The following is a 27,403-nucleotide window of genomic DNA, read 5'->3' as shown; positions in this document are numbered from 1 at the left end:
TTAGGTCTCGCCTGGCGTAGACTGCGCAGACATGCGCAGTCTTGCTGGCGAGATTTAATGAGTTAGGGTAGATTTCTCTAGTGGGCTTTAAGCCACGCCCCTCTTTTCCATTGGCTGGCGTCACCGTTTATGCTAAACGGTGGCCAGCCATTGGAAAAGAGCGTCTAGTGACGTACAGTTCTCTTTTAGAGCCGTCCCAGTTGGACTGGCTCGGTTGCTTTACATTTTTAGTAGAGGCTTTTCTTATCTTTATGGGGCCATGTGTTTCAAACCTATGGCCCCATAAACACAAGAGATCGGCTGCAGCACGGTCCTCTTTCACTTTCGGGACCGCGTTGCTCTGCCTTGTCTATTTATTGTGTTGGTTGCGCGAGAAAAGTCCCCTCTGAAAAAACAGGAACTGCTTTTGAGTGTGACTACACATTAAATTGGATCAAGAGAAGAACGAATTCCTACGGTCTTAGGGAAGGAAACCCAGATGAAACCACTTCAGCAAAAGCTACACTGCATCCTTTGAGGTTCGGGCGCAGCTGCACCTACCCTCTCACGACTTTCCTCGAGGAAAAATACATCTTTGATTCGCTCTGCGTTCATTTCACCCTTGAGTAGGAAAGCAGGAACTGCGCGTGGAGGTGAGGCGTTTGTGCACAGTCATTAGCATGCTCCCCGGGCTGGTTGTGCAAGGCTGAGGCGCGCACGGCGCCGCTGGCTGTCAGCGCGCGCTCTTCTGTCAGCAGTTTCCCGCCGCCGCCACCGCTGCTGCTGACTCACGTGTCTGGCGCTGACCTCGATCTACGATGTCCACCGGCGGCCAGGAAGCACGGGGTGGGAAAATGCGCCGCCTGCATAGGATTTCCAGCCACCTGCAGTCGCTCAACCGCAGTTCCATCTTCCCTTCCCTAAAATAGCTTGTTCCCAGACCAGTGGTTTCCTCCCCACGCTTCACCTCAGCCGAGGGAACGTTGCATCATTCTGTCCGCCGCCTGCTACCTCACTTGCCCTCTGCTACAGCTAGTGTTTTGTCGAATTCGGCACCATTTTTGTTCCTTTTTTTTTTTTATTAAGAGTGTCTTGTGCACTATTCACTGTTGCGTCCCGCTTTACTGCGCTCTATGTTTATTACACATTGTCTGACCATTTGTTATAACCGCTGTAGCTGGATTAATAAACACCATTCACATTGCAGGTGTTTCTTTTTGTTGTGCTTGTAAACAAACATGGGGTTTCCTTTAATCCTGATCCCTACAGCTTGCCAGCTGGCTGGGATATTCTAACAGATGTGCCTCCCCCATCGCTATACAGCATGCTTTGTGTTGGCTGTTTCTCCAAATGTTATAAAAGCTTTTATATTTTTACAACCATGATAAATAGCTCATTTCGAACGGTAAAGTCCCCTTTAGCACAGCCACAGAGATGGCAAATATACCTGTCCAAAATTGATGACAAATTTCCCTTGATCCTTGAAAAGCCCTTGTGTTGGCAACACCATCCCGCAATGGTATTTTTGCCTTTTAAAACTAGCATTGGCATAGCCAATAGGTCTCGCTTTTGGACCTTATAAGTATTTAGCCATGCAACAGTTGATGATGTTGCACCAAGGATATTGTGCTGCCTAACTAAATACTTATAAGGTCCCAAAAGCGAGACCTATTGGCTATGGCAATACTTGTTCTAACAGAGATTGAATCTTTTTTCTAAGTCTAAGTTCCAGGCAGTAACCATATTGTATAATCTGTAGAACCCATTTGTCTGAGGTGATGGTGTTCCAGACAGGGAGAAATTGAGAGACGTGTCCCCTGACAGGAGTGGAAATGAGTGGAGGGTAGTGGAAGCAAGTCACGGTTTGTTATTAGCAGGGGGAAGTGCGTGTGGAGTGCCTCTGCCTCTTCCCTTACCATGGTTTCCTCTAAAACCTCTTCTAAAACATCCTCTTGATGAGGATGATTGATTGTTGCCCTTGTAAGAGAAGGAGGGATTTTCTGTGTTAACAGTTTTGGAACCACCCCTATAAAAGGAGCGGCAAAAGGAACCTCTACTAGCAGGTAATTGTAAAGCCCCCATGGACTTTGCAACCTCAGTGTCCTTTCATTTTCTCCAGTGAGGTGTCAACTGCTGGGCCAAATAGGTGTTCCTTGTCAAAAGGTTGATTAAGAATAGAGGCCTGTACCTGAGGTTTGAAACCTGATATTCTTAACCATGTGTCTGCGTAGCAACACGCTTGTGTTTACTGCACGTGCTCCTGTGTCTGCTACATCTAATGCACATTTGATGGAGGTATTGGTAATGAGTTTTCCTTCTTGTATTAGATGATTTGCCTGATCTTTAAGCTCATCAGGCAGATATTGGATACGTTTTTCCAACTCATCATAATGAGCTCCATCATATCTGGCTAACAAAGCCTGAGCATTGGCAATGCACAAGTGATTAGCGGTCTGAGAAGCTACCCTTTTACCAGAGGCATCAATTAACTTGGACTCTATCAGGAGGAGGGGCCTCACCCGTTTGTGAATTTGCTCTTTTACAAGCATTAGAGACCACCAAAGAGTCAAGGCAGTTGACCTTTGATGTAAGCAAGGTCAGTAGGTGCTAGTTTATATTTCTCAACCATGGGCGTGCTTATTCTTGCCCTGACTGGGTCTTTGAGTACTCTGCATGCTTGAGTATCCCCTTAAGCAATGGTAAAGTGGGTGTTTGAGTGGAATTTAATGTCTCAACTAAGTCGTTCTCCTCTAAAAAATGTTTATGTAATTCCACCCCATTATAGTGAGCAGCCCTATTAAGAAGCTCAATATAACCTATATTGTCATCAGGAGGTGATGGCCTAGATAGATACAAATCAGAGTCAGTGTCTGTATGTGGATCAGTATTATAATCCTCCCATGGATCAGCATATGTGACCTGTTGTCATCTCCATCCCCCTCATCCTGTGGGTTAGGTGATGGTGGTGAATTAGGGGGTGGGGGGGTAATAAGTAGGTGAGGATTAGTAGGTGAAGGAGGTGGAATATCAGGTGGTGATGGGTTTGTACCCATATTACTATTCTTTAGAGGTATATGATGCTCATTCTGATGTGCCAATTACCTTTTTTCAGGTAATTTGGCATGACTATGTTCAGTATCTGGGTTGATAACCAGTTCTTTTTGTACCGGAAATCTTTTGTTGGGAGTCTTTTTCTCTTTAGTTGTAGTTTTTGGCGTCAAGAGTTTCGGCTCTGAACTTTTCTGCACCGAAGATTTAAGCTCGGACAAAGATGGAGGATGGCCATGTGGGTTTTCAGCGCTGAGGATTTTAGCTCGGTACCGCTAGGGGGCCGACTATCCCAAGCTGGAAGGCTTTTCTTTGTGTTTCCGCGCCGGGCCCGAGGGTGGGGTGCTCGAAACTTTCCCTCGGTGTCTACCTTGGCCCGCAGTCAGAGGAAGGACCGGAGCCTATTTAGGTTTTGGTTGTTGGTGCAAGTGAGTTCCTGTACTCCCGGTATGCTGACCCGGTGTACCTTGCTCCTCTTCTTCCATGTCTGAGTCGGCTTCGGACACGGAGACATGTTCTTCCTCGGCTCCTTGAGCGTGTTCTTGGTCGGAATCTTCTCAGAAGAGGTCAAGTATGGAGCCGCCTTGTTGCATATCAGGACGTCGAGCCAGACTGTCACGGAGCGTCTTCTTTGATCGAAATAATCGGCTCGTGTCGCAGTCTCTCGTCGTGTTCCGGGAACAAACAGATTGCATACTTTGTGCAGGTTGTTGCGCAGAAACTTGGCGGGACACCCGGGACAGAGCTTGAATGAGTCTGTTCCATCGACTGCTAGCGCGCCCGGCACGGGTAGGCCCAACAGCCCTCCATGAGTTTCCTGATCGAAGATTCTTGGTTCGAAACTATACGCAGAGAAGAAACAATACCGTCAAGGGTAGTGGATTGCGCATCGAAGGGAACCTAAGAAACTTTGCTGAACCGAAGCGCAGCAATTCACATCCGAACCCGATGGCGGGAAAAAAAAATGAATTTGATGCCCATGCGCACTATCACCGAAAGGAGGAGTCACCTACCTCGTGACTGGAAAAGACTTCTCCGAACAAACACAAAGAGCAAACATCCGGACCCATCGCTAGATGGCGGGCTATGCACAGCATGTGATCTACAGCTCACATGCCTCGAACAGGGAGTTTTGGCAGAGAACAGGCCGGTCTTCAGTGTGCCATTAAACACACACAGGCATGTGCAATTGCTGTCAGCATGCATTAGCACATTAACATGGCACTTTTGTCAATACTAGTTTTGAAAGGAACAGTGTCCAATCCCTTACTGGAAACCAAATTATGAATCTTTCTTATTCGGATCCCAAACAGTTTAAGTGAGTTATCCATCACACCTTATTTCCAGTAATTGCCATGGCTTCTAGCTATTGCGTTTATATCCTCCGAGAGATCAAGCTGCTGACCTAAAGTTATCGAACTACATTCTTGTGGAGTGAAGCTTTGTCTTCAATTCTATTTAAATCACAGAAACCAAATAGTTATACATCGTGTTTAAGGTACAAGCTCTAATACTGATCTAGCACCATTGCATGGAGTCAAAGCAATGGAGTCTGGGGCTAGTGGGGCTCTCGGAGATGAACAAACGCATTCATGTAAATCTAAACCTAGTGAAATTCAAAGACTGTGGAATCAGTTTCTCAAAATCTGCAACAATCATTTATTTCTCATCTGGAATAATGTTTTTCACCTTTTAAAAGAGGCTGGCGTATAACATTACAACGTTGGCTGCTCTGTCACTTCCAACTTAACTGGCTGCCCTCTGGTGCTTTGAGAGCGGTCTACAGACTGCAGGAAGAGAAGTCACTCTGGGCACCTGCACGACCCAGTGGCTACAGCAAACCACTGGCCTCAATCAAGGGCCAAACAAACCCAGAACATTCACACTTGCCTGGCGCGTTCATCAAACTCGCTCAAGAATAGAATCATACAGAGCAGGAAGACCGAAGACTAGGATTGCCCACTGTACGGACTAATAGCCCGAGGTGACACTCATAGGGCGAATGATTTATAGGGCAGAAATATTGGGCGAGATCAAAAGTAAAAGCTATCTTTTCACCATGGAAGCAGTGAGGAATTCTGGGACAAGTACTTCAGCTTTGGGGCAAAAAATTAGTTTGGTAAGGGATAGGACCAGTTCAACCCTTTAAAGAAAGGTTGCCACTAACCTGGTAGGCAACATTCCTGGCTAGGGTACAGTGGGGGCAGCCCTTCCATTGTACTGAAAGCCTGCACATGTGTTACGAGTCTATCACCAAGGCACGACTAAGACAGGATAGTGCCTTGTCAGGACAAAATCAATTGTTGTTAGCGGTCCTTCATATAGTATGCAATGGTTATTAGTACTGCATTGCGGCAGGACGATCATCTGGCGCATTTACAAGATAAACCCGGTATGTATGGCTTCAGAGATGCGTGGTTGGAATTCACAGTGATGCTCATTTGATCTGAGAACTTTGCTGACGATTTGGCTAATTCTTTCACTGTCAACGAAGTTTAACACCTTAGGTCTGGTCAGGAAGCATATAAAATCAATGGGCTATGAAATTATTAAACACTGGAAATAGTTGTTTCTCTACTTTGACTCCCTGTATAATACTAGTCAGCAAGCTAATAAAGAGGGCGCATCCCAGAAACCTTCCATCACTTAATCATGGATCAGCCCCATCTGTGCTTCTATTAAATGACCGGAAACGGAGTATTCCATCATTTCTACTTAGAATTTCTTCTAATGTCACAAGAAATGGGCACATTAGTGCTGTAAGAAGTCAAAAACAATAAAAGAAACAAATATAACCACAAGCCAATAGCCTTAAAGTTGAAAGGATGTTTTCAGACAGTCACGCCAAAGCAACTCCCCGGACTTAGACCAGTGCAGCCGATCATTCAGCATGACTTACAATTATCATGTCGCCATCGGCTGAACGCTGTAGGCGCATTGCTGTTTAACTTGCATAGACAGTGCACCTTTATCACTCACACCTCGGAGTTTGCTCAATTCAGATTCAAATAGTTAGAGAAGATCAGAAAGTGAAACATTTGCAGTTGTGAAATCATTCTAATGATCACTTAATGTAGTTCTGATTTCTGTTTTTATAAGCTGAATAATCTATACAGCACTTTAACTGCCAACTCCGAAGGCATTTGATAGGGCTCCATATTTTAAATGGAGATACACAATTTAAATGTATCTACTTCTCTCTCGAGTAAAGTGAGCCAGATTAAACTGAAAACAGTACACATACTGAACGAGTGAAAATAAGAGAAAAAAGTGCAGTGTTTTAGTTACTAGGATAAATCGATACCATGGGCTTACACTTTAATTTTATAGGCTGACAAAAATGTGTACTTCACCAACTGAGCGCCAGTTTCTCTGTTCCCGACATAAGGCGGCCCTGATGTGCGACAATTACAGAGCCAACCCTCGCAAGTCTGCTCTGCCTGTAGGGCAGTGGTTCCCAAACTGAACCGTGGCTCCCTGGGGAGCCGTCAAACCTAGCCAGGGGAGCTGTGCACCTAGCACTTTAATGCATTTCATGGTGACAGGTCTATTGGCTTCAGTTAAACTAATTTGACTTAAACGCATGATGTTGATGATTTGCAAGTAACATGCCTAAAGCTGTAATCGTAGTGCATAATTGATGTCAAGGGAGATGACCTCTATATTTCACTGGATCCCCGCGTTCCAACACTCCCAAAGTAAGCTGCAGATGCCCGATTTATTTAGTTAGACTAGTTATTAGTTTACTTTTTTTCCAAATGCATTTTACACCAATGCAAGTTATCAGGAAAGTGCAGTTGTCCTGTCTATTGAACACATTAAGTATTATTAAATATTGACACTTGGACTATAGGTACTTCCAGTACACATTTCTTTCACTACACACGCATTTCCAGACAGGCCTGCTCTCTCCTTGAGCACAGGGAAGTAAACACCATATACGGCATAATAACAGTTGGAAGCAAGAAAGAGGGACATTTTTTTTTAAAACGCGGAGGAATTTATTTGGATTGCATTGATTTGGAGGCAATTTTAGGGAGGAGACAGCAAAAATAAAGCTGTATGTGGTTTAAAAAATCATGAGTCACTGCTGAGGCAGGTGTGTTGGCAGTATGACCTGGGTAGAAATGGAAGTGCATGCCAATATTCAAGCGCAGAAACACTTGGCAATGGGGCCTACATGCATAGGGGTGCTATCTAGCACTGTAAGTGGAATAAAAAAAGTTTGAGAGGGTACTCTAAAAAAGGCATGGGCACAGAAGTGTAAATAGGAATATTTTATTAGAGGCGTCGCCTTAGTAATACGAAACACCCAGCGTATATGATTAGAATACCTTGATCAGCTTCATCCCAATTATTTTCAGGGAGAAAAATGCAAGTACTCCCGAGGCCGGGCTTACATCCCCCCCCACCCTCCCAAAAAAGTAACAGTGGCGAGCCATGGGCGATGGCCAGTGGGTCATGGGAGCCTCTGGTCGAAAACGTTTGGGAACCACTGCTGTAGGGCATTCAAGAAAACAACTGGAGCACCTCAAGATAGCATACAAGTAGTCAATCCTATTTTAACTTGTTTCAGAGCATCGAATAAAGCAATACTGAGACCAGTCTAGCAAAGAAAATCAGTACAGCACACAAGCACAACACCAAGCTTTTATACGTTTTTCCTACGCCCATCCTTAGAAATACCCTCCCAACAGACCACTGCCAAAGAATCAATTTCTTTGTTATGTTCACCCATAAGGCCTGCAGATCTATCAAGGCTTGTTTAGTACGGCAAAGTGGCCGGTGCGAAAAGTAACAGAGTTTGGAGAGGGATACAGAGCAGCGACCCTGTACTGGTGCAGCATTATGCGGAGATGGGAAATAAAATACTAAAATGAACTTCAAGAGAAAGAAAAGACCAAGAAGCACTCCACATAGAGGGATACAGAGAAAGTTCAGAGAACCACTTAATGAAGCAACAGACTGTCTGATGCAAACAAGGAGACAAAATACTAAATAGAAATAAAATGCACGAAACTGGTAGTTTCCAGTTGCTTGGAGTATTAATAAGATAGTTTGCTTTATTCTTTCTAAAAAAAAAAAAATATATATATACGTTTCCAGGGAGAGGGAGGGAGAGGGAGGGAGAGGGGGAGAGAGAGAGAGAGAGAGAGAGAGAGAGAGAGAGAGAGAGAGAGAGAGAGAGAGAGAGAGAGAGAGAGAGAGAGAGAGAGAGAGAGAGAGAGAGAGAGAGAGAGAGAGAGAGAGAGAGAGAGAGAGAGAGAGAGAGAGAGAGAGAGAGAGAGAGAGAGAGAGAGAGAGAGAGAGGAGAGGGAGAGGGAGAGGGAGAGGGAGAGGGAGAGGGAGAGGGAGAGGGAGAGGGAGAGGGAGAGGGAGAGGGAGAGGGAGAGGGAGAGGGAGAGGGAGAGGGAGAGGGAGAGGGAGAGGGAGAGGGAGAGGGAGAGGGAGAGGGAGAGGGAGAGGGAGAGGGAGAGGGAGAGGGAGAGGGAGAGGGAGAGGGAGAGGGAGAGGGAGAGAGAGAGAGAGAGAGAGAGACCGAGGACAACGGTAGCGTAACTTCAGATGTTTCAGATCAGGCTTGAAATCCCAGAGTTTATCTGCATAAAAAAAAATAGAGAGCAAGAAAAACTAACTTGGAGAGCAGACCATAGTCTGGCAGGTTAGCGAGATGTTCACATCAAGAGGGTTAATGTGCATGCACATTCACCAATTTAGACTGTCTCAAATGCCAAAACTCAGAACTCTGAAGCCCACCGTGCACCCAAATGTTGTTACTCAAACTAGAGAAGACGTAGAAGAAAAGGTTTAAAAGAGACATGTACAGAAAAAAAATTCTAAAAAATCTGATATATTTCTCCACGCACTAAGCCATGCAGAAGGATATCCAACTATCATGCATCTCAGCAGATTTCCATTAAAAAAATAGTCTTCAGTAACCTAATGTCGCATGTGACAAGAGGCAAACAGCTAGAACAAGAGTATCGCTTTATGGGCCAACTAGGGCTTAGACTGCACTGCCCTACTCACAGCTCACCTAGATTAAAGAATGGATGATTATTCAGGCCTGTGGACGCCAACAAACCACAGCAGCAGGGCTACCATTTATAAGCACACACCACAGCAAGTTTACACCAAACCTCTCCCCCTCCCCAAATTATCAGTCTAAGAGAAACACACGCCATGCATGTTTACATGGAAGTCATGTCATTCAGGGCATGGTCCAGCTCCTCGCTTATCGCTTTGTATTTCAGTTTCTGGGCATAAAGTTCATCTGAAAGAAGAAAAAAAGGCATTGCAAGGAGCCCAAGCAGGCATTAGGTGGGAAGAGCAGACAGCAGGATCCAATAACCGCAAAAGGGGCAGAGGAAAGCAAAGCACAGTCACAGCACAGGTAGAATCCATTGTAGGCACAGAGCAAGCAACATGCGAAAGGATTAAGAGGGATCAGTTCAGGAGGAACAGTAAAGAGGAGAGAAAGCAGGATGTTTTAGATTGCACAGAGATCATAAGAGGCCAGAGGACAGGCAGCACAAGAGATCAGATGGAAGGAAGCACAGAACAACAAGCATGGTCCAAAAGGATTAGCATGGGGCGCCATAGTTTAGGTGTAGAAAGGCAGCAGGGGAGAGAGGGGGAGGCAAACCGGTAATGGAGATCAGATTGTAGTTAGCAGCGTGGATTGCAGAGAAGTGAACAGCATTAACACATGGTCCCAGCGTAGAAAGCAGCGTGCAGGACAGAAGGCGGGTAGCACGGTGAGGGGGGACAAGGAAGCAAGCACGGATAGTGGTCATCAGTAAAGAGATCCAGCAGAGAGGCACATCTTACAGAGCATCCCCATGCCATCTCTCCTCCACTGCTCAAATGGTAAGGCAACGCTGTGCAGCACCAGTAACCCGGCTGCAGCCAGGGGCCCACACTCCCGGGTCGTGCTCAGCGACAATGGGGCATAATCTGGAGCAAACACAGGTGGCGATATGTGCCTCCCTCGCCTGGGCGGGGACGGCTCGCACACAGGTAGTGTTTGGAAACGCCACAAGATGCCTTGCCAAGACAAGGAGGCTGCCCTAGACACACAAGCTCCACCCTTCTTAGCAACCCTGCACACACTTTGACCCATGATATCGTAGGGCGCAGGGCATGGCTGGCACCGAGGCTCAGGTGACCACAGATGCATGCACAGACATCGGCAGCAGTCAAACTGAAGCTTGCTGTACACACACAGTTCTAGGACCTCAGACAGTCTTCAGAAAGTGATTCCCCAATGGAGGGCCTGAATCCCTGACTCTGGGTGCACCTAGGCAGACTTACAACAAGTAGGCAAGATTCTGACAGCAGAGTTCCCCACTGTCAGCCTGGCAACAGCTGATCCAGTTTCTTTAGTGAAAGAAAAGGTTGTACTATCTTTGTATACTCCTACATTCCCACGCTATACAGAAAGGAGGAAGGCTCCCAGATAATAACTGTTTTGAATTGGGGTGGGAAGGGATGGACTAAATGCCATTTTCACTTGAAATAATACACCATTTGCACTCTGGTAGCCACTGCCTGCAAAACACGTATTTGTGATGAACCTCCTACAGGACAGCCACCTTGAATAAGATACTTTAGCAATAAGGTCTCTGATCCCTCCAACTAGCTCTCCGAACACAGTGAACACACATCTGTCCTCCACCGGTCACCTCAGAGTGTATAGTTGTGAGATCACTTATGGATTCCATGACCAAACTGCCCTTCCCCCTATCGCTGTTACTGGTGGGTGCTGCTGCCAATCTGCACTTGGTAAATGGCAGCTTCTTAGCTACCTACCAGGTCACAATTTGCTTAGAATTCGCAGTGACTATTTGCAAAGCTTTTTCCCAGTTCACACTCTTCAAGAAACAATCAAGAACAAGGCCTGCTCGTCCTGGAATTCCACCCGCTTGAAGATAGTAACATTTTCTAGGAGCCCCTGTTTAAATTCCCTACACAATCTGTCTTCCGCTGTTCGCTTCTTCTGCGTGATAACAATTCCAGGAAGAGGTTTCCCCAGTCCGAAACTGCACCCTGTGGCCAGACAGCTTGTCTGGAGTAAACTGCGCCCATCATTTAATTTAGAAGCGATTCAGTGTAATATACTCAGTACTTTACCTTCTAAGTCATCAATGCTCTTCTCTAGTTTTGCCACTGATCTTTCAGCAAATTCAGCTCGGGTCTCGGCCTTTGGGAGAAGGAAAAATAAAATTAAACAATAACAGGAGGCAAAACGAGTCAGTGGTGAGACAAGGAAATAAAAAAAAATAAAAGTCACGAGGCAAAATTAGTCAGTGGCCCCTAACGCAGAACAAGCAATACCAGAATCACAAAAACTACAAGTTATTTGATATGCTAACATGGGTGTTGCACTTTGGTTCTGTATATATAGGTATCGAGGAATTCAGAATCGAGAAGAGAAAATCTAGGACCAGACAGTTTGTTAAAGTAGGAAATGTTGGATTAGAACGTTGCAGTTCTACACTTGGCAATTTTGCTACTAGACAGGATTTCCTCCCTCATTAGTCTAGACCAGTACTTTTATTCATTGAGTTCCATTTGTAGGTGCGTTTTCCCCTCTTCTAGCCCTCAGACTGCGGACTTCTGGTCAAGGGAATATTGGTCTTACGACTTACCAACACGAGTGTGGTTATGCTAGGATGAGACTTCTGTTATGCCAATGGCTCCGCTATTGGCTTGTTGGTGCAGCCGTCACTGTAATTCATATAAAGGTCGTCTACATTGAGCTACATGAACTTGGCAAGTGCCTTGGCCTCCCATATGATTTCACCACCATACTAATCCTCCATCTCCAAGTGGTCGGCCTTGGCTGGCTGTCAGACACAAGAAGTGGCAAATACAGTATTGTCTAGTGTCGAGGGAAAGCCTTACTAAATTTTGTAGCCCTCAGGTCGCCATATACAGGCAACAGCAATAACTAAACTTCATATGTACCTAATCAATTGCCGCTTCATATTACAGGCCGCAGTTTTACTTTACTGTCCTTTCTTGAGCAGTGAATAGCATCTCTGGATTTGGTCTGGATCATTGATATACAACAGCAATGGGGCTGCAGACTGCGTACTGCGCTGGGAGGAGGATGGTTAAAAGATTATATTTCAATGTGTCATGATGTGACTTTTTGCGCGGAGTAGCCGAAGAGTCTCAGTTTTTATCATCTATGGTGTGCTCTGTGCAGTATCTTGGTGTAGTTTGATGTGCTGGTGGGTGGTAAGGTGGGGTATGGTATTGTGTTGGACAGGTATGGGAGAGTGTTGGGTAGTCTGACCAAATGAGCGTGCTTTTGATGTTTTGAGTTAAGTCGTGTTACAGAATGAAAAATTATGGTACATTGGAGATTATGTTCTACTGAGTCAGGAGATGCAAGGAAACGTAACAAGAATGGACTAACATGGCGTGGTTTGTTTGGTAAAAAGTTTGCATGAGATATACTGCCCAGCCAGATAGGTTGAAAGGTGTTGGCGGCAGCTGTGTCTTGTAGGTAGTTTATCAGTTTTGCATAGTTTTGGAAGGTGTGAGGTTTTGAGGTCAATATATGGTGTGGTAATAGGGCATTTTCTATTTCATAGCTTAGTCAGCTCTATAACTGTTTTACGCTGCATGGGGTACGGTTTGTTTTCATGGGTAATGATATATATTACTATGCAGGATAATAGACAGTGTTATGGGCAGGGCTAGTGCGATGACGATTTGGTACTGTGTGATAGTTTATAGTGCAACTTGCAATCACAAACCTGAAGGAGACCCACAGATGGGGAGTATATTTGGACATAGAGAATAGAAACTATTGCAAAACATCAGACACTTACCTCCTTCAGCTTATCTGTCAGGATCTTGATTTCTTCCTCATATTTATCCTCCTTCTGGGAGTACTGAGGGTCAAAAAGAAATTAGGAGTAAGGAAAAATTAGGAAAAAAAAACATTCCCTTCCAACGCATAACAAACCTATTATCAGTACCTAAAGCTGTTTGAAATCGTTAACAGCACCCACCCAACAATGAACAGCTGGAAAATAAAACAAATGGAAATCGGTATCACAAAAATTTAATGAACAAGCAAGCATGCACAAAGAAAAAAAGTCAGACCACACACAGATCCCAAAAACAAAAGCCATTATGGAAAATAAAAGAAAAACAACCACCCTCAACAATGGGGAAAATAACCATCAGGATAGCAATCACTGAAAACAACCACACCAAAACTACCACGCAACACAGTAGCAACCAAGTCACAAAGAAACAAAACATGCAACGCAAACCAAATAAGAAACCAAAAGTCACCAATAATTCCACACAAACACATATGCACAAACAATACCCGAAGAAACTCAACGAGCAAAAAGCCAGTTAGAATCACCAAAAAGTACAAATACCTATAGGCAACTCCTTCCACCTCACAATTCTCGATTTCATGTAATCTAGAGCTACAGGTTCAAGAACCATCCCCTCGCCCCCAAACAACTCAATATCCACAAACACCAATCACCACGGTCCTATCAAACAAGTATCAATAGAGGGAATTTAGGTCATGAATGAAACCTGCTCAAATGATCTAATTTGTCAACATATCCAAGGGGAAAATTATAATTTCATGCTCTACAAGTTCCATAAATCCATCAGACATACTATAAGTCAACACGGGGGCTTAGAGTATCAACCATGATGGGTAATTAAGCCTCAACTGCATATCCAAAATTCAAAACAGATTTAGAATAAATCTCTCCCCACCTGCCCAAAGGCCAGAGCTACGGCCTTCCAACTACTTAATAAAAGGGGATGGCTACAAATTAGCCTTGGAACAACGTAAGTTTTCCACAATTACCTACTCAAGGAATTAACACTGATTATTTAGAAGATGCATCACCGGAAAAAACACCAAAAGGTAACAGTCTAACAATTGCCCACCTAAGGAACAATCAAAAGTAACGAACTGAAGAACCACAGAGTATAAATCAATACACCGGTCACAACCAGAGATATACTTACAAAAAAAACAGCCAAAGAAATGAATCAGCAAAACCTCATCAAAGTGGAACATAGTACACAAGCATTCAGCAGAAATTACAGTAAATCATAACATGATCGCAACCTTTTGCTCTCGCGCCATTTTCGTAGTTTGTTTCCCTCCTTTCCTATGTTGTTCCTTCTACAGTGCTGTGGTGCAGCCTCAGGGTGGAAGTAAGCAACAGACAGGAGGCTAAAGAAAAAGTAACAGATCTCACTCTAAAAGACAACCTCTATGGTGCAAAAGCTTTCAAGCAGCTGCCCCGAAGGCCTCCCCTTCCAATGAAAATGTCCTGCAGCTGGCCCAGAGAGGAAGAAGGCTTAAATCATTTCACAGTCATGGGAGTGAGAAAGTCCATTTTAGCAGGAACTTTGTCAAAGATTTGCCTTTAAACAAATCAGACATAACGTTAATTCACCACGGACACAGGCTTCCTACAAAAATAGGTCAGTATAAACTAAGAAAAAAAATGTTTCAAAGAGGTGTCTGGATATTTCACTAGGAGCAAAAAGATCTTATCCCACATGCATTGAAAAAGCATTAACTCGTCCCCCTCAATCTCCATTGCCTATCAGGCTCACTGGAGTACGCTTGCTGGTACCTACAAGAATTGATTCTTCCTCACCGAATTCTCAGCCTTCTTTTACTGGGCTCGAAACAAGAATATACATAACCGCCAAATAGAGGGCAAAACGATAGCTTCTACTGGGACTCCTTCCTGGATCGACCACCTGCTCTCCCAAACAACATTTTTCATGCAACCTGAAAATACTACTTGAAGAGGTGAACGATCATACACATCCTTGGGCGAGCAATTTTAGTTCCATCTTTCAAAGATGGTTGTGAGCTTCTCAGTTAGAAAGACAAGGCACACTTAGTACTCCTATTAACACGATATTTCAATATTAGAACCAAGCAAAAAAAAAAAAAAAAAAAACACACCCCCCCATGTCCAACTAGCAGCCAACACGTTGAATGGAGCAGTTCTTCAAAAGTCCTTGCCCGGCGTTAAAATGTTTCAAAACGGGGCGATTCCCACGTTATGACTCACAAATTGTCTGGGGCACACAGGGACTTTAGTAAGCTCCAGCCAGTACTTCACTGATGTAAATACCGCACTGTGACAAAAAATAATGAACATGCCAACCAGGTGAATCACAGGCAATTCCACTCATGCTCAAGGGCATTTATTGATGGGAGGGGACAAAAACACTCCCACGGCATTCAATGGTATTATTGGTGTCAAAGCAACCCAGGATATCGTAAGAACTGCCCCCCTCCTCCTCCTCAGGATCAATTGAAACAGTTTCCCAACACCAACAATACATGAACTAAACTGCAACAGTTCTGAAAGCAGCATCACATCTTTACAGATGCTCGGTTTGGTGCAGTTTGTGTGCACAACATGCCAGATGGGGAAAGGATGTGCACTGGCCGGTTGGTGGACCTACCTTTTCTGCCTGGGCCTCCAGAGATTTGAGGTTGTTGGTAACATTCTTCAGCTCCTCCTCCAGCTCAGCACATTTACTGGAGGGCACAGCCATGTAGGCAGGGGAGAGATGGGTAGGAAGGGAAGGACATTAAGAAAGGGAGCAGAAGGTGGTAATAAGATAGAAAGAAAAAGGGGAGCAGAAAAGAAGTCCAGACAGTAGGTCAATCATCAATAAATAGAAATGTATAGTTAACAAGAAAGTCCTTCATATCAAATGTAATTATGCACCCAGTTGGAAGTGTGCTGAGGGGGGTGTGTAATCTTCAGATTAAATTCTTGATTAGATTAAGGAGATCTCAGCCCCAGAATCACACATTATACCATCCCGACACTAAGAGTGAGGCAAGGCAAAAGCATCAAACATCTCACCAAGGCATGGGTGACTGAACCAAGAATCCTATGCTCAAAAACCAGGAACATAATAGGAGTCTTGTTCTGCGTGTGCGATTCTGCAGCTGATCATCTGGAAATTACAGGGTCCAATAAATATTGTGTTTGGTTTGCACGTCACACCCCGCTTTGGTGACACTTTTGTGGGAGTGGGACCAGCACCTTGGCCTAGGGGATTATAACTTCATCAAGGAATCAACAGCCAAGCAGTCAATAATCAAAAATGAAATGAGAAGGAAAGTAGGATTAATGAGCGAAAGAAGGACAGGTAGAGAAGGAGCAAGGGTGGGAAGGAGCTGGGAGAGGGCAGCCAATCCTCATTGTTGTACCCCACCGCGCTGGCAGTGGGCAAATGGTTAGTACCTTTTCATCGGAAGCATTGAGGCACTTCAAGCTCTGGTCCAACAGCCTGATCTGCTCCTCCTGCTGACGGGCACGGCTGTTAGTGATGATCGGCAGGGTGGCACCAGGGCAGGAAAGGAGAGGAGAGGCACATGGGAGGGAGGGAAGGCAGGCGGACAACAAGCAGTGCAGATAGGGAGAAGGAAAACAAAAGAAGAATCGTGGTCATGACATGCATGTCTGGGCAGGAAGCAATACCAAACGCATGCACGGATACTGGTGGTGCAAGGCCTGGAATCCATATGGAAGAGTGCGCTACAGAGTGGCTGGGATCCATACATCCTAAGGTGTAGTTAATGGGATTGATAATCTCGAAGGCAAGAGAAAACCAAACCAACTGCTAAATCTTCCACCTGATTCTATAGTGTGTGTAACAATGACAAACAAGGATACCCATCATGCAAACAGGAGAAAGTTTTCTAACTAGTTTATAGCTGTAACAAGTATACTATTGCAATGGACTACAACCTTCCCGAGCCAATGTCTAACATATTAAGGAGAAAAACTTGAATAAACAGAACAAGCCGATGGTTAACTTTGTTAGTTCCTATTAAGTTTGTGTTCTGCCCCATGCAGACGAAACCTCATTCAGAGCTTCATGTCACCAGCATGCAATAAAATAGTTTTAAAGCGCAAGCCAAGACTTCGAGTGAAAGTATCAGGCTAGCAATACACAATACAGTTCCTCTTCCATCGTGTTTGAGCAAGGTTTATGATGTGCACTCTATGGACCACACAAAGGGGAACACCAGTACTCCTGACCACAAAGGAAACTAGCAAATAACTCAACGAGCAATTCTAGACTTCTCTCTTCTTTCTTGGTGTGGTGTTAAAACTGACCACGGTTACACTGGTCAAACTGCAGTTTGGACATTATCAGCCAGTCTTTCCAGTGTGAGACTCGTGTAGCCACGCCACCGAATCGGGTTCTATTGAGGACAGATCCATTTTTCCAAAACATTTAGGAATAGAAATGGAAAGGAGAATGAATGGCCATGACAAGTCAAGCACAAGCCTGAAGAGCATATCAGGTGAGAACGGCCATTATACCCATCCAGAAATAAAAAGTAATTTCCCAGCCGTAAAAAAACTTGTGTCAAACTCGTGTCTTCATCAATGGCGCAGCTTAGGAGAATTCCTGGGTGTCAGTCACGACACACAGACTGCATTTTGCCAGATGCACCATCGCCAAGACACTGGTTTCAGGCCATTAAACGAGATATTTTTCTGATATCACCAGGTCCAGAGGGGATATACTTTCTGGACACCAAGAGAAAAGTCATGGTGCTCACATGTGGTTAAGGGGAAACTCAATCCACGCACTCAGACAGGCAGCTGGAAAGAAGCCTAAATGAAGTAGTCTAGGGACTGGAGAGATGCTGGGCTTAGCTTGGACTAAAAAAAAAACCAAAACAAAATTAAAACAAATATTCAAAGGACCTCAATATAGGCATGCTGGAACAAGTTCATAATTTTTCGACTACTTTTTCCTAATGTCTGCACTCCAATATTTATCACCAACCAGGGAGCCACGTTTTAGTTTCAAGTTCTCTTTTTGCAGCGTTTGCCTTTGGTTTTATCTTTGCTAGCAAACAGTTCATTTTGTAAGTATAGGATTTCTCACTCTAAAAGAGATTAGGGTACCATTAGTCTTCTGGGGATACACATTACTCATTAGTACAGTGAATGTAGAATGATCCGAGATATTATGGTAAAGAATTTGAGAGAGCAATACAAACCCATGCTTTAACCCCTTCAGTGCCCATGACGAGCTGGACTCGTCATGGGCTGCGGTGGCGCTGTGCCCATGACGAGTCCAGCTCGTCATGAACTCCGCCCGCTAATGCAAGGGCGGGGAAAGGGGCGGGCATGCAAGGGGTTAAAAAGGTTCCAGACTCCACTTAACGATCAAACAGAAGAAGCAAGGCGCACACAAAGTGGAGGTGCACTATCTTCAAGCTTCACAGCAAGCGAGATCACCGCTCCCTCTCTAAACTAGGAACCTTTGCACGCTGTAAACCATGCCATGCGCACTGAAAAAGTCCCAATCTGCAAAGGCCAACAGGACTCTCTACCTACATTACTGGAAAAATTCCTAAATGGGGGACAAATCAGTTCCTTCTGTCTCTTGGTGAGCACCGTCAACCTAACAGAGGCAATAAATAGGTCTAATTGTGGATATGAACAAAGCTTAAGTTAGACTAAAAACTCCCCTCCCACTTCGATTTCAGGCCCTGCACCCCATAGTTGAGGTATGATTTTTATTAGATTCTATGCAGAACTGGTGGCGTGCAAAGGGGGCAAGGGGATGCAATACTCACGACTCTGAGATCTCAGCTCGCTCCTCTGTGCGTTCAAGATCCCCTTCAATTATGACCAATTTACGAGCAACCTACCAAAAATAAAACAATAAGAGTACGTTCTAGGAGAGACCGCAGTAAAAGCGTGGTCTGAAAGTGAGTGCATAAAAAAAAAGTCACAAAAACATACGAGAAAGGAGAACAAGAAGATAAAAACATGAATGGACCAGATATTGGGAGAAGTGAGACCCTAGTTCATTAGTCAGGGAGGTGTCAGAAAACAAATGAAAATGCTAAGACATTAAGAGGCATGTGAGCGAATAGCACAAGCTGGAGACTTGCAATGAGAAGTCGAGCGAGCTGTGTGAAACTGCTAACAATCTAAAAGACAGACAATGAACAGTAATAGGAGGTAAAGAGGAATGGCACCCGCTGCATTATCTGTACCCTCATGAGGTGCTTAAACCGAAGTTACCTTTTTAAAGATTAGTGTTTACATGCCAAAAGGTTAGAAATATAAATTAGAATAAATGCATAGAGATTAAAAAACATGGAACTGGAAAAGCCAGGCACCAAATACAATGTGCACAAACAAAGTAACAGTTTCAAGGAGAATAATCAACTGCACTTTAATTCCAGGTAGCTGCTCAGTGTATTCCCCAGAAGCGGGATATGAGAGATTAACCTATTGTAAGGTCCTTTCGCAAGGGACAAAAACTGGACTGTTTTACCCTTAACATAGGGTACATCTAGGTACCTTTTTCAGTGCTCTTGCTCTCTTTAGCCTAGGTATAGTTCTCCTTCGCGCGCTCTCTTTCAGGGAGCTTAATCCTAGCGCGGGGACACACCGTTGGGTGTAACCAGGCACTTTACAAATGGTAAATAAAAACATCTGTGGAGTGCAGCATCAGACTGCACATAACCAGACAGAACAGTCATAACTCCTGAACACAACTTTATGAGTGTAAAGCAGACACAGGCAACAAGGTAAGTCACACACTGACAAGTCTGGAGAGCACGACTGACGGTTATCAAGGTCATGAAAGGAAGCCTTTCCTGGCCTCAGTGACTCACTTCCTCGTACTTCCGGTCTGCCTCTTCAGCAATGTGCTTAGCTTCCTTTAATTGGATCTCCTGCAGTTCCATCTTCTCTTCATCCTTCAGAGCGCGATTCTCAATGACTTTCATCCCTCTGTGTGGGAAAGGAACACAAGTGAACAGAGAGGTTACTTTGAAAAGAGAAAAAAAATCACGGCATGACGGAGTCATTTGGTAGGTTTTTGAGCCCCATAAACTAAACCAAACCAATTCCCAGATACTGAATCACAGCAGACGACAAACCGCAACCTGCAGAATAGAAAAATACAGCGTAGAATCCCAAGAACTGCCCACTCTTGCAAGTCATCCACCAAGTGAAGGAATGAAGTTGCAATAGCTAATTGATCAAATGCAGTGGGATTACACTTCGCCCTAAAATCCGAACAGAGTAGAGCTTCCACGGTCTGATCTATCAAAAGTGCTCCAGATCACTCCATCAGCACAGCCTACAATACAAATCATTTGTAGGTGGGTCAAACTACTGCCAATCACACACAGCCATGCACTTCTGCTTACCGCCTCACGAGCAGTCTTTAAGATGTAAAGAAGTGAGAAGACTGCAGCTAACCACCAGAGAACCCCAAGGGATACGGCCTGAATACTAATCTGTGGCGCACCCTGGGTTGCTGTGCCAGATTTCAGACAACAAAAGTGTTGGTTGGTCTTGAAAGTAATAAACTGCACAAAGGGAGCGCAGGACAAAAAGCCCCAATTCATGGGGGAACTCATAAAAACGCTAGAGATGAAAACAGGACAGACATCAATCCCCGAGGTGTCAGGAGGCCAACGCCTGGGAAGGGACCGTGCTTCCATATGAAAATGCACTGGATGCGCCCAAGCTTCATTCACCACCTTCACCTATACCTAAACCTCACGCATCATCAAAACTAGACTAAGGTATTTTAGTGGTTGAAAAGTTTGTCACAGCAGTGCTTTGTTTCTGCATGTGGTTTCATCTCATAACAAAACAAAAAATGGCCTGGTTTCTACTGTATTGCAATTTATGAGCTGTACTAAAGCTGCAGGACAAGAAAATCTAAACACACTGGTTAATGGAAATAGTATAAACCATTTTGAAAACCCGAAATCAAAAATTTCTCATTGGATTATTGCGTGAATTAAGACAAAATCTGAATTACGTAATAGTGGACTGTTAACGAAAGCTGGATCATACCTATGCTCTTTGAATATTATTTTAACTGTATGAAATGTTTTATCAAATTTATGTTAATTTTATGGATGAACATCTCTTCTGAATAAAGATTTGGGAAGCGAAACCTGGATTAAAGGTCCCTTCCTTCTAGATTTCATGATGTCCATAACAAGGATGAATGCAGGGAAGTGGTGGATTGAGGGCTATTCTAACGGACGTATTGTAAAATGTACCAGTTCAAACGTTATACTGGTCTTTGGATTACTGGGATAGTCACTTAACCTACCATGGTAGCCCACAACATTTTTGAAGGCTGCAACGCTGGACACCGACGCTTGCAGGTTAAGATTTCCAACAGTTCAGAACAGATGGGAAACCTAGTGCCAAAGAAACTCCCACCCCTTCAACTTCGTTTTGGAAACACTTTCTTGGTACCCTGGACAACAGCTAATGACAGAACAAGCACAGGAATGCAGCTGTGATGTGATCACCCTTGTTGGGTGCTATAGGTAAGTGATGGTTAGAGAACCACCCGTATAAACGTTTGCTGCGATTTAAATTTGGAAGAAGAATGAAAGACCTGAGCAACAAATACTCACTTAACTTGCTCAAATGCATGATGTAGGAAGAAGGATATATGGTTCTAGTTTTTGAACTAAAAACAAGATTCACTCTCCTCACAAATTCAAGATAAGGTCAATTCTTTCTACTGAACTAATTTCACAGGTTTCCAACCAACACCTTTTAGCAATTTCGTAACCCATAACCACTGCTTTTCAAATTATCTACAATTAGATGAGTCTGCAAAGAGTTCTATACAAAGAATCATGCATCTAGGGAGAGCTGGAAAAAAAGGAAGCATGCACTTTGAATAAAGCTTTATAGCTGCTCACACACTTCGGGACAAATATACATTTATATATATATATATTTTTAATGTGTTTAATCGGGTTGCCCTTGTCCAAGCTACATGGTTTGAGAAATTTTGTATTTTTTATACACCAAAAAAACATTACCGTAGCGACAGAGAACACAACTCACATTTCAATTAGCGAACCATCCCAAAGGAAGCCTCGGTCACCGATTGCACCTGGGGAAAAAAAAAAAAATGCATGCATACCTTTCACTCTCGTCAGCAACTTTCTCTGCTTCCTCGAGCTTCTGAAGAGCAGTCGCTAGGCGTTCCTGAGCTCGATCCAATTCCTCCTCCACCAACTGGATGCGACGGTTCAAGGAAGCCACCTCTGCCTCAGCCTGTGAAGGAGAAGTTACAATTCAATGAAATAACAAAAGAGGGATGGATTTTTCTATATCAAAGTACATGCGACGCCCAAACAGACTGGAAGTAGAGAAAATTCATGACTGAACCCCTAAAAGCAAACACCACCAGCTTGAACATATGCGGTGTTAAAATCTTCTCAATTTGTGAAAAAAACATGTATGACCTGGTCTAATGGGTCCTGCTGCCCAAGGTCCGAACTTTAAGATTTTAAACTCATGGGCTATAACACATCTTGTATGCTCCTACATGCAATGGTTTCAAAAGAATAAGACCAAAAAAACTGCAATCTGTTCCTTTTATGATCGGGTTTGACAGCACAGCTGTTGCCAGACAATTATGTGAGCATCACTTAGAGAGGCTTTGGCTCCACCCACATGTTGGGAGCCAGGAGTACATGTTTTGATTGGGCAGAAGCGGTGTGCTGCCACAGAAAGTGATTGCCCTTCAAACAGCGGTGATCATTTCATTTATCTACCTGCATTGGTGTGTACTTTCAGGGGCACAGCCATGACATTGTAATGCTTTAAAAGTGCTTTAGATAACTAGATAATTGGCAGCAGCAAACCTTAGAGGAGGGCAGTCGTTGACCTACATGAATTGTTAGACCTGGCTACAGAGTGCAAATTTCATCTGGCTTTTTCACGTACACCAATATTCTTCGGCAGTTCTTTGGGTCCATGCAAACATATCCATCCCTATGCTGTCTACTTGTAATGCTTCGCATTACCATACAACATTCCTTTAAAACAATGCCAATGCTTTTTAACTTTTGTATATTCATACATGTAATGCATGAAGTAAACTTAGGAAAACTGTAGACTGGCAGTGTGCAGGCAAATACTCAACAGGATGCCTAAGTCACCAGAGAAAATAAGCATTGCAAGTATGCCAACATGATTTACAACACAAATAGCCCGAGGGAGGCAATCATCTCCATAGACAACAAGTACATAAACAGTATTAACAGGTAAGAAACCGCCAGATGAATCTCCAGAGCCTGCTACAAAATTACTAACAACAAAAAAAACGTATAAGTAAGAGATATAAACCACTGACAAAAACCGACTAGTTGTGAATGTATGCCACATGTAACCAACGGAAAGTGTTCTATAGTCTGAATTATTGCTGGCATTCGGAGAGCTGGGTGTCTGTACGATGAAAATAACACACACAGTAGGTAGGAGAAATCAAACTGACCCAAAATACTTCAAATTGAATACCTTGGGAAGTGCAACATTTTCAGCCGCACACCACTCCTCCTTAGACAAAGAGGAGACAGCAGCAAGGCACACAGGTGTACTGCACGGGTTCTTCCTCAGCTGAATTGCTGTCGTATTCTGAATACGTTGTCATGAGACCTACTCTTCTCTCGTGCGGTTTCATGGAGGATGGAGTGATTTCTGCAGTCAGTCAACTTCAGCTCCCCGTGTACATTTATGGTTGAGTTTTATGGTTTTAAACTATCATGCATTGTCAGTTTGACTATCTGGTATGATGTCATTAGTATTTTGTTTTGCCTATGGCCTGGGGGTGGTTTGCTGCTGTAGAATGTCTATTTATCGTCTCACCGCTGTGTTAGTACACATGGTTTGTTTTACGAGCTAGGTTTGGCTGACTGCGGTGAATACTGCATTAGAGGTAATCAATGGTTCTTAATTTGAAAAACAAAAATACAACCACATGAAAGTCAATCGTGACGGGCAACGTTGACTAGCGATGCAGAGCAGGGGGATGGATACACACAACCTAAATGTACCTGTTAAGAATAAACTCTTTTAGCTTGCCGGCTGGTATTCCATCATGTACCATGCATGGATTTGTCCTCGGCTGCCATTACTGTTGAAGCAGACGACAACTACAAAAGCTGGTAAAGCTATTACTATGTTCTTAATCTAAACCAGGGGTCTGCTTGCTAATCAGTTTTACAGGGACCCTTTTCCCTCTCTTCTGTATCAGAATGCTGTGACTGGACACTTCACGGGCAAAAGCTAAATTCCACAGATTAAGCTGCAACAGACAAAAGAATGTTATCTCTGCTGAGAAAAACAAACTGTGACGCCACCCGGAGTTAGGAAACTCTCAGACAGGCCTGCACATGAATATATGCAGGATGGAGGCAATTAGTGCAAAGGAATGAACTTCGCCCAGCCCACGACTGCTCCAAAGTCTCTTAAAGGCGGGTGCATTTAGGTGCGGCTATCCCACAATCCTCCCGTTTTTCAAAAATCACAATATAATATTATATACATACACACTACACGGATACATTTCAGCCTGGCATCTTCATTCATTGACCTGCGGAGTTCATTCACATTATACTTCCGCTCACTACATCATAAACCCTAGCTTCCTCAGCCCTTGACAGTATTCACTCGAGTGACTTCCTTGTTCGCATCCGCCTAAAAGTATCGACTTTAGGACCAGTGACGGTGGCTCGATTAATGGTTTTAGATCAGGTTTTTAATTTCTGCATTTTTTTAGTACTTCCTTTTTGGGGGCAAATACGTATACGTCACTGTTAGATGATGGCATAGTTTACTTTGCGTTAGTGTTTATTGTATGTTCGCAAAATAAAAAACTACATTAAAGACATTGCAGGTGTGCCAATGCTTGTTCAGCGCGGGCTTTCAATGGTAAAACAAAAGCGATTCTTCCGAGATGCCCAAGGGGTGAAATTCAATGCTTCATTGAAAAGAAAACTACCAATATTTGCTAATAGGGACACATTACGTCGGTAAAACTCCTTTTCCATAGCTAACCTTGAGGTACTTTATAAAACATTGACTTGATCAGTTGGCAGAACTCCTCCTGTCGCTCTGGCAGAGCTGTGGGTTGTGACACCACTGCAGCGACTTTGCCACATACTTGTAGCGCCGTCCCAGAACGCTGCCTATTACAAAACGCAGAACGTTAATGTTAACAAAGGCGCAAGGGGTGTGAGAGTGCACCCAACACTCTCCTGTCACTCAGTTTATCATTGACAACCCAGAAGCACGTGCGTCTCTAGACTAACTTGTAACTGTGGGCCAGCAAGGCAACGGGGCAACCGCTGCTGGGTTGTAAGAGAGCATGCGCTGCTCGAGAGAATCCACAGGTGACCCCAAGGAAACAACAAGCGTCGGCTCTTCCTCTAGTGTCTCCAAGGCAGTGGTCTTCAAACTTCTTAATGCTGCTGCCCCCCCCCCCCCCAATGTTTTAGCGGTTATTCTGGTAAACTGGCAATGTTCAAATATGTCTGAACATATATAAACATTGCAGTTATGCTCTGTTACCCATTTTGACACATACTCCCAGTCAGGAAATAAATGACAAAAGTGGTTAGTGACGGCCCGTTACAAGGTGGCCTACTGCCGCTCATGCTTTTAACACAAAACACGAAGCTTCTCTTGGCCAAAGACTGGCGCCCACTCAGATACCACTTAAGCCCACCCCACCCAGGGGGGCCGCCCCCAGTTTGAAGACCTCTGCCCTCAGGAAATGGCTCCAGGGTGGCAACTTCCTCTGGGCATCCTTAAGGAAACGACCACAGGAAGTAATGGGGCTCCAACAATGGTATCTACCGGGCCGCAACATGTCTGTTGGGAGTACGACCCCTCTGGGATCCTACATAAATAACAGCGACGTGTTACAAGTTTCATCCACTTTGGACCAGGCCTAGCAATACTGCCATACTGGCTGGCAGCTCCCGGGAGGCTGCAAACTGTGAGGCGGTCTTCAGAGCAGGGCGCCTGCCACCGCTTAATGCCCGCACGCTCGTGGACTGGTAGCAACAGTTTTTCCTGGGCGGATTCTGGTTTGCAGTTCGGCCCGGGTGGTCACGTTAACGCCAATACTCCTTGTGCAGAACATCTTGAGCACAATGGCTGCCTTGGCGCCAAAATTCCTTCAACAACCCACTGTGCCCATGACAACGAATGCCACAGGACAGGCGACAGTCGGTGGCATGGTGTAACCATCCCCATGGCAACCGCCTCCAAGTTTGGACTGCTGTGGTACAATGATGTAATCACGAGGGAATGCCGCGGGCAAACTGGAAGGGTGAGGCGTGCCCGCTTGCAAAACTTCACCTAAAAGCTCTTATCTAGTCTGCCAACAGTTTCTCCTGGCGCGGTTACTGGAATGGCACTTTCACATTTCAATTAGTTGCACCTAAATCCGCGGCCCTCGCACCACAGACGTCTCTTTGATGCCTTCTAGTTCTTCGGCCCTACATGAGGCAAGGGGCAGTCTTTCCCTCTTACACCAAGGGCCGGGGAGGGTGCCTGCCTGCCCTCCCTCCCCCAGTAAGACACAGGCCTGTTTGTTTTAGGACGTGCAGCGTGGGTGGAATCCTCCGTGCTTCCCGAGCCAGAAACAGCATGCCGGCCACTTCAGTTACACATCCATGCCGGGAGCCAGTATCCGCTGGAAAGTTCTGAACGCTATACTCGCTGCAGGAAGTACAGCGCTGCTCCAGAATTTTGGCCACCGATCACAGTAGAACAATCGGGACAGAGTGAACAGCAGCACTGTGTGGAGGAGAGAGTACGCCGATTTTTCTCTGTGTTTATCCTGGGCATGTCAGACCTCCCTTAAGTATAGGACCAAACAAACATACATGCCTCACTGCAGGTAAACACAGAAGGCTTGTGTAAGACAGCCTTGCGCTATGGTTAGATTTTCAGGATGCGTGTAGCGCCTTCTGCCGTTTGTAACACACTGTAGCACTTTTACTCCTAGTGCCCTTTTCGACAAGTTCTGAGATGTTATCGATTGTCCGTGTGTGGTTCTTTTTAGCCTTCTATAGTTCGAGTATTGTTAAATGTCTGTTTTGTTTATCGTTGTATAGGTTAACGTTAAAGTAAAATTAGTTTCAGCCTACGCAAGATTTTTGCTCCATTACCTTTTCGTCCATATAGCGCTTTCCCAACCTTTGCAAGATATGACGCGCTTTAGGATGGTTGTGATTAATTGACGGATGTGCGTATGAGTTGTAGGAGGGGACAGACTTGTGGCGTGTTAAGCCAGGTTTGGCGATGGCACCACTCGCTGCTTGAAGTGTGTAGCTTTGGTAAAGCAGAATTGTGGGAGGAATTGATCCTATCGTTAATACTACCACACCAATTGGGAAGGGGGGGGGGGGGGGGGGGTCAGGGTGGTCCACCGAGGAGAGCTGAAAGAGAAGCCCCAGGATTAACTATCACGGAAGGTGTGGCAAAGGCACCACACACCTCGCTGC

The 27,403-nt window shown here is 44.6% G+C and overlaps 1 protein-coding gene across 11 annotated transcripts in view; it reads right to left on the bottom strand.

Annotated features, from left to right (window-relative positions):
- Positions 1-27,403, bottom strand: part of TPM3 (tropomyosin 3) — an 88,690-nt gene that overhangs the window by 23,949 nt on the left and 37,338 nt on the right. For 2 of the 11 annotated variants that reach the window (XM_085638350.1, XM_085638343.1), the window contains 8 exons: positions 22,024-22,157; positions 19,727-19,844; positions 18,674-18,744; positions 15,520-15,595; positions 12,873-12,935; positions 11,161-11,230; positions 9,223-9,301; positions 8,488-8,627 (listed from right to left, as the gene is read on the bottom strand). In XM_085638350.1, coding sequence (XP_085494476.1) covers positions 8,624-8,627; positions 9,223-9,301; positions 11,161-11,230; positions 12,873-12,935; positions 15,520-15,595; positions 18,674-18,744; positions 19,727-19,844; positions 22,024-22,157 — 615 coding nt within the window. In that variant the 3' untranslated portion in view covers positions 8,488-8,623. Of the gene's footprint in view, positions 1-8,487; positions 8,628-9,218; positions 9,302-11,160; positions 11,231-12,872; positions 12,936-15,519; positions 15,596-16,313; positions 16,390-18,673; positions 18,745-19,726; positions 19,845-22,023; positions 22,158-27,403 lie in introns of those variants that run through there. The other 9 variants (XM_085638351.1, XM_085638344.1, XM_085638352.1 and 6 more) reach the window with 5 other exon arrangements.

Source organism: Triturus cristatus, chromosome 12 (assembly GCF_964204655.1).
Source record: "Triturus cristatus chromosome 12, aTriCri1.1, whole genome shotgun sequence".
Lineage (NCBI taxonomy): Eukaryota > Metazoa > Chordata > Amphibia > Caudata > Salamandridae > Triturus > Triturus cristatus.
The sequence above is the reverse complement of the archived record's forward strand: the minus strand, read 5'-3'. Positions and strand labels throughout refer to the sequence as shown.